At 41.0% G+C, this 8308-nt stretch overlaps 1 protein-coding gene across 1 annotated transcript; it reads right to left on the bottom strand.

Annotated features, from left to right (window-relative positions):
* Positions 1–622: 622 nt before the first annotated feature.
* On the bottom strand, positions 623–2473 carry LOC144530408 (ras-related protein Rap-2a-like). Its single transcript, XM_078269973.1, has one exon. The coding sequence runs from the start codon at positions 2440–2442 to the stop codon at positions 1666–1668; it is 777 nt and encodes a 258-aa protein (XP_078126099.1). The 5' UTR covers positions 2443–2473; the 3' UTR covers positions 623–1665.
* Positions 2474–8308: the final 5835 nt, after the last annotated feature.

Below are 8308 nucleotides of genomic sequence, written 5' to 3'. Positions count from 1 at the left end.
CCAACGCAATAAATCCAAAATTTAGTTTATTTCACCAGGATAACCCACTCAGTATAATTGCCCCTTTCCAGGGATTTTTTTATACATTGGAATCAACACCATTTTAAATACAGACATGATCAACTGATACAGCACTTTTTTTTTTAATCTCCTTTTTTTAAAACTTACATTTCTGGTCAGACCGGCACTGTTCTCAAGAAAAGAAGTTCTGTCGACACAATGCGGCTTGGAGTAGAATTCCAGTCATTTAATATGCCACTTAACTATTTAATACCTCCATATGCTATGACAGAATTACTTACAGTTATACAATTGACAGTACAAAACTATTTTAAAGTCCTTAGATCTAAACTGTCCATGTAATTTTACTTTCATTGTATTTCAGTTTGGGCTGTGAAAACTTACTCCAACACATTCCTTAATAACTTCACAATGTCTATATGCCTTTCACACACACCTCCTTTTTGTCTGCTCTGTCATGTCAAGGGAGTCCTATCAGGAAAAAATATCCTCCAAACTTAACGTGTAGAGTGGATGAGATAAGCGTCAATGTGACTGGAAGCAGGCTGTTTTATTTATCTTGAAATGAGCACTGAATAAGAATATCAAAAACAAGGCAAACTTCCATTAAAAAAAATACTTTATTAGTCAAACAAAAACAGAGAAAAACCATTAAGTATATACTTCAAAATTTCAGAGTTGCAGGACAGGCTTCACAATAATTCACAACATATTTGATGTGTTTCTATCAAAAATATAAGCTGTTCTTCTGTTATTCACTTCGTAAAGCTATCTTAGGTAAACGCACTTTTGCATGAATACCAGTAACTTTAGAGTTATTGCACTTTTTTAACACCAGTAACACACAAACTTAAAAAATGAAACCTCACATATATATTTGAGTGAAAACAAAGCCTATGATACATTTTCAGTTTCTTTATTTTTTTTTTTCACTGTTACACAAACAATTGTTCAACCACATTCTTTCATGTCTTTAAAGTGCTCATATTATGCTAATTTTCAGGTTCATAATTGTATTTAGAGGTTGTACCAAAATAGGGTTATGTGGTTTAATTTTCAGAAAACACCATATATTTGTTGTACTGCACATTGCTGCAGCTCCTCTTTTCAACCTGTGTGTTGAGCTCTCTGTTTTAGCTACAGAGTGAGACATCTCACATCTGTTCCATCTTAAGTAAGGACTACTAGCCAGTCAGTTGCAGAGTATGAGGGAGTGCCACGCTAGCAGCTAGGTGAGCATTATAACGTGTGTTACAAAGTGACGCACGTTCGTCACGAAGCAAAGGCTGGACTACAGTAGAGCTGTTTGGAGCAGTTTGTGAACAGTATTTTCTGTTGGATATGGGTGGACTTTGGGCTTTTTCACTTTGGAAACCTATAACATGCACACAAAAATTATATAACCCAATACAGGAAAGGGGAAAAGCAAAAAAGCATAATATGAGTACTTTAAGGTGGTATCTGTTTTCATGGTTACATGGTCCATCCTCATTCTTGCATCTCTGTGCCTCCATTGTTGTCGAGGGGATAGATGCCATGCTTTCCAGCCTGTCCGTCCCCACCAACAAAGCCCTTTCAGGCTCTTTTGGGCAGTTTTCTCTCGACCTCCCTAGCCGTTGTTGCCCTCCGAGCAGCTCCACATCATTATGAGACGAGGCAGCTCTTGGTCTTGTTCAGAGGAGGTCGCTTGTTGCTCTCCTTGGGGAAGGTTTCCCGTCTCCGGCACAGCGCTGGACTCAGCCGACTGGGCAGGTTGGCCTGCTGGAGCAGCTCTTTGAAAGCCTCCAGCACGTTGACGTTGTCTTTGGCAGAGGACTCCACAAAGCTGTGGTTCCAGTCCAGCTCCATCGTGGACAGCACATCCTTGCTGGACACCTGGCGCTCGTTTTGACGGTCTGTCTTGTTGCCTATCACCACAATAGGCGTGTACTTGTCCTCTTTGACTTCCAGGATCTCCTCTCGCAGACTCTTGATTGCCTCCAGGGATTGTAGGTCATCCACGGCGTAGACCAGGGCAAAGGCATCGCTGCTCTGGATGGAGAGCTTCCGCATGGCAGGAAAGGAGTAGCTGCCACTGGTGTCCATGATGCTGATGGTGACTTTGACACCCGCCACCTCGTACTCTTTCCTGTGGAGCTCCTCCACTGTTCGCCGGTGCTTGGGCTCAAAAGTGTCTTTGAGGAAGCGTTGGATGAGGGCTGTCTTCCCCACTCCTGCTGCTCCCAAAAACACCAGACGCACCTCCGTCTTCTCCTTCACTTCAAAAGACATGATGAGTTTCTGTTGCTCTTTTTTTCCCTCTAAAACACTGCTTGAAAGAATCTCTGCTCCTTTGCCTGTGGATCCTGAAAACTGTTTAGATGTCAGTGATGGAGCTGGATGTAGTTCTGTTGAAGGGGATGATGATGATAACAGATGCATGCGAGTGTGCTGGTCCAAGCTGTATTAATGTTCACACAGCACCAGCCCCCTTTCTGCTCCTTGGCCAATCTGGAGAGGGCAGTGTCTCCCTCTCCCTGAGCGTGCGGCAGCCAATCACAAACACTCATGCAAATGAAGAAGAGTGAGACAAAAAAAAAAAACAGGGTAAAGGAAGTGATTTTACTTAAAAGTTTCTTTGTGTGCAATGCAGAACATATTTCCAGCAGAGTCGTGGTTAGTTTCCGACTGCTGCTTCAAGCCTGATCAGAGATGGTGCAGTCTGTGTTCAATACTGTCTGTGTCATAAATCAATCATCATGAACAACTCATCTCACACTTTTTTTTTTTAATCGATGATGTATTTATTGCTTGTAAATCACAGACGAGAGTTGCAGTCGTTAATTAAATGTGCAGATGCAATGTCATTTGATCCCCTTGAGACGGTTTTATTATGGCTCCGCGCCAGAGACAGCCGTGGCCGGAGGCATTATATTTGACGGGTTGTCCGTCCGCCCATCGACCCCCCCCACCCGGTCAACGCGCTATTTTCAGGAACGCCTTAAGGAAATTCTGCAAATTTGGCACAGATGTCCACTCAAGGTTGAACTGATTAGAATTTGGTGGCCAAACACCGTGACCTCACATAACACATTTTTGGCCATAACTCAAGAATTCCTACGCTAATTATGACAAATTTGACACAAATGTCTAATAGGATAAAATGATGAAGTGATGATGATTTTATATTTAAAAGGTCAACTTCACTGTGACATCACAACGTTCCTGCGAAAACAATTTTATGGCCATTATTCAACGATATAACTGAGGAACACAAGACGTGGTCAGATACTGAGTTGGTGACGCTAATCTTGTATTTGCGATGATGGTATAGATCTTCTGTGCTGCCGAGCTGAAGATGTGTGTGAAGCATCCGTGTTTTAGTATTTGTAGCTTCTTTGCTGCAACATCCATATTTGAAGCACTGTCTGTCGTCATGGCTACAACTGAGTGTTCTGTCAGAATCAGCTTTATTGACCCTCTCGCTCTTTCTGTCAGTCAACTTCCACACTAGACATACAGTACAGCACAAGAACAACAAAGCTTAACGAAGTCAAGTCAAATCAATTATATTTATATATCCCTATATCACAAATCAAAAACTTGCAAATGTTGAGTGTTTGGTGTATTGTTTATTTGTTGTTGTGTTGTATGAATGTTATGTATATGTTTGTTTTGTAGTACCTTTGTAGTATGTTTCTTAGTGCTGTCAGTTCAACGCGTTATAAACGGCGTTAACGCAAACCCATTTTAACGGCGTCAAATTTTTTTTAGCGCGAGATTAACGTTCTTTTTGGCCTAGCAAACTTTGTAGTTTTTTTTCACATGCTGTTGCAACAACTAGTAATGTTAGAAAAACTACAACACCACACCGGATCCAGCTAGACCGGAAACAAAACAACAGGCACGCCGCACACACTTGTTTGGGCTTGCGAGCCGGCCAAAGAGTAGTAGGCTAACGTTACGTTTTGAGTGGATGGCGAGCGCGAGATGCCGAAATGGATGCCAATAAGATTCTTAATGGAAAGTTTACTTTTAAAAAGTTGCCAAATGGTTCCATTGACAAGACCAAAGTGATCTGTGTGTTTTGTCGTTGTGAACTGAGCTGTCATCGCAGCACGTCCAGTCTGAAATATCAGTTGATGGCCAAGCACACAGCTGATGCCAATTCTCCGCCCCCCTCGTCAAAGCCAGGTGACAATGGATGACTTCAGACAGAAGCACATACCACAACTAAGAACAAACTTAGCAAGCCGATCCACTTTTCCATGTTGGTAAGAGCATTAAAATGAGAAAAAATAATGGGACAAAAAGAAATCAAGGGACATTTAGAATAGAGCATGGATAGAATGCGATTAATTGCGAGTTAACTATGACATTAATGTGATTAATCGCGATTAAATATTTTAATCGTTTGACAGTACTAATGTTTTTATATGTTGTTCTTTTCATGTACCGTGAGTATGAATGTTATGGATGTATGTTTTCCAGTTTATGTCATATTCTCATGAAATAGTAGAGACCCCAGGAAGAGTAGCATCTGTTTAAAACAGACAGAAGCTAATGGGGATCTTAACAAACAAACAAACAAACAAACAAACATCTTCTCTCCTTAGACCCTCGACTCAGATGAGGAACACCTCCCAGGCTTTGATCTTGTCCTTCATTCTTGTATCTGCAGCGAGCTGCCATTCTGCCACCGCTCATTGTAGAGACGGTCACAAGGGTTATCCAAAGATGGCTTTGATTTTGTCCCTTGTCCTTCGTTTCGCCACTGCCTCAACATTGTCCAGTTCCGACCAGATCACCTGGCTTGCCTTTCTCAACAGCTTGTTGAGACTGACCTCCAAGCCTTGCCACCACCACGAAGAACAGAGCACTGGCTACTACAGACTGATAGAAGATCTGAAGGAGCCTGTTGCACACACTGAAGGATCTCCTCATGAAGAACAGTCTGCTCTGTCCTCCAGACCTTGCTACTTGTTTTGCTATTTGTGTATTTGCCTGTTGTGGTGTCTGAAGATTTACAGCTTTGACTTAAGGTTTGCCATATAAGGGAATTCCTATGAACTTTACCCTACTGTTGCTGAAACATTTGGAAACTGTTAACATTAGAAGGGGCCCCCTAAGACAGAAGATATTTTGTTGGAGCTATACCATGTATGGGGCCTTAAATGGTCAGTTCCCTACTCCAAGCATATAGTCACACCCCCACTTTAGGTTACACAATGCACAGAATATATACCATGTGTTAACCGCAGAACCTCAGAACGACTTATTGGAAGAATTCGAGTTGGTCGTCCTCCAAGCTCTCTGCAGGAGTTTGTAAAATTGATGCTGAATCTTTGATTGTAATAAACCTTTTCATAATCGAGATCAGTGTCAGCGGATTCCTCTTCATACAGCATCACAGCATTACTATTAAAGACCACACACTGTCCTGATCCTTTCTCTTGTGCTTCAGTTACTATTGGAACCTGACTCCTGCTACCGCTCCACTCCTGCCATCCACCGGACCAGACAACCACCACTGGACCTCACCACTAGCCGACCACTGAATTACTCTGACGGTACCACTCCTGCCCGGAACCCACCGGACCTGTTCGCCTCTCTGTAAACCTGGACTTGCTTTTCCCCCTTTCCGGAAACCTGAACTTGAATACTGAAGTACTTTGAATAAACCTGTTAACTCACACTCTGGCTCTGCGTTTATGTCTGCATTTGGGTTCTGCTCTCGATTCAAACGTAACAAGGGGGGGACACACAATATAGTCACTCTAAAGCACGGGTCTTCAAAAGGGGGTCCTCAGAGTTCCTGCAGGGCGGCCACCAAGTTTTTTTTCAAAAATGAAAACATCTTTACATGAATCTAACATATTATTAGCAAATATAAATCAGCCTATTAGGGGAAAAACCCCATTATTGATAGGCTAACTGGCCTACAGGTAAGGTAATCCCTAAGGCCATCTACAGATACAGTTCATCCTAAGGATTCACTGTGCCACATGTATGTTTAACATTAAAACATGATTTATTAAAATCATGCAAACAATTATTTTAATAGCTTAGTATTCTATTCACTAAAAAAGTACGTATAAAGGCTTTAGGTGCCCTACACGTTATTGTAGGCCCAGTTTAATATGCAACTTAATTAACATATGTAGTAGGTGGTCCCTGCTATGTCTCTTTTAGTTAGGGACAGATCTTGTGTTCCTGCACTCTTAACAAGCGTGTCACCGTTTTGTAACATGTTTGATGTAATTATTTTCATTACAATAGCCTAATTACAACCTCTTTCAATGTAACGTATAGTACACATTTGAGCAAATCGTCTACTGCGTCAAAATTATGTAACATTTAGAAAAGAAAGTGTGTTCAATATCGTCTTCATTATTGTGCTGCTGGAATTTAAATGTCAACTGTGGGGGAAGCTTCATGATCTGCATTCAATTCAGACAAAATTGTAAATTAACATAAAATTACAGTTATTATCATACTGAGAGCTCGCACATGCTCTCTGTGCTCAGACTTTGGCACTTGTTGCTATGATACCACCGAAGCCATTACCCGAGCTAAAAGGGATTCATGACCAGAAAATGTGCACCTTGTTAGTGCTATTATTCATTACTGAGTGTGTTCACTCTGAAGAATGGTAATTGCCAGTAATGGGGGGTACATTGACTAATTAGGCCAATAAGTGCATATTTCCTGTCACCATATTTCATTGGCCTAACACCCTGAGTATGTGATTTTGAAATATGGCCACGTTTTATTTTAGCTACCCACAAAAGTTGTTCTTGTACCTTGTGAAAATTATTCGAAGAACTGTAGATCGTGTCGATTTCTACACGCAAGTCCCTTTTGGCTTGTTTAGGTTAGATTGGACCAGGTCTATATTTAAACTGATTACATACCCGTGTGTGTGTGTACCTTTGTTCATTATTCTATTACAGATGTGTGTAAATCTTATTTTTCTGCTGAGAAGGCATATTTAGCAGGAATGCAGCAGAGACTCGTTTCTCTTTGAAAATAAATGTCTGCTCGAATCACAATTCAAGCACATCTCCGGATGTTACTGTTACGTGCTACATTTCATAAACTCCAGCAAGGGACTCTGAGATGTTATTAACTCTGGCCTTCTGGCCTTCTGCCCTCCCTGGAGACAACACTAAAACTAAAACGCAAGGCCCCTGACCAATTCAACTCCAATCTCTCAGGTTCTTCACATCATTAAACACAGGAGCAAGACAGGGCCAGCATGGGAGCCTATATGTTTCAATCGATTTATTTGTGACATGAAAACATGAACATGAAAGGTATAATCTCATTGAAATGTAATCCCATCAATTCCTTCGGAACACAACATGTGCTGTCTATCATGGCGCTGGGCAGCTATACAGTAGAGTTGGTTTTTAGAGCTTTTGCTGTTGCTGAAAACTAGGTTGATGAGAGCTGTGAGACTCAACCAAAAACATCAACGTTGCAGGGTCGTAAAACCAAAACAATACGCTGAAAGACACTAAAATGCAGAGGGAAACTACTACTAATTATCTGTAGAATCTTCACTAAGGATGACCCCTTTAACATGACACATAAACACACACACAACACAAACACACAAATAACTAAATGTGAAAAAGTCTAAAAAGGGCCTAATGACGTCACCACTTTTGCTGAGTTACATTTATTTTAAGCCACATTAAGCATGTTACCATTTATTGTCAATGATTTTCATCAGACAACATTAATCTATTGTTAATGTATTCATTTCTTAAAATTTTTAGGCATGCTAGCGGATTACCCTTACGGCTTAACCGATTGGATGGTGAAACGTAATGGATGTGAAAATGTGCGTCATGTCTTAGTTCAAAGTTCAAAGTAGTATGTTCTAAGCTGGGCTACTTGAGTTTTGGTGACAATGGCTTTGCCTAGACATTCTCAACCCTATTGAGCACCATCGTCAGGTAAAAAAAATTTCATTGGTCCTCTACCTTGAGTTAAGCGCTAATTAGCAAATGTTAGCATGCTAAACTGAGATGCTGAACATGGTAAACATTATAGCTGCTAAACGTCAGTCATTGTGAGCATGTTAGCATGTTAGCTCAAAGCAGCGGTGTGTCAAAGTACAGCGTCAGAGAACCGCAAACATGGCTAGTTTTGTTCTTAAATACATGCTGTTTTTTTCCCCTCCACATTTCTCTCTCGCTATATTGAAGTTGCTTGAAATTATAGCAGTTGAGAGTTTTTCCAAGCTGCTGGTCAACCTCACTGGCTCAGAGATGTTAGTCTGTTATAATGACTGGTTTAT

This window comes from Sander vitreus, chromosome 15 (genome assembly GCF_031162955.1).
Source record: "Sander vitreus isolate 19-12246 chromosome 15, sanVit1, whole genome shotgun sequence".
Taxonomy (NCBI): domain Eukaryota; kingdom Metazoa; phylum Chordata; class Actinopteri; order Perciformes; family Percidae; genus Sander; species Sander vitreus.
The sequence above is the reverse complement of the archived record's forward strand: the minus strand, read 5'-3'. Positions and strand labels throughout refer to the sequence as shown.

Bases quoted from the DNA above. Each gene is read 5' to 3' on its own strand.
- LOC144530408 (XM_078269973.1), bottom strand. From the start codon at position 2,442: ATGCATCTGTTATCATCATCATCCCCTTCAACAGAACTACATCCAGCT.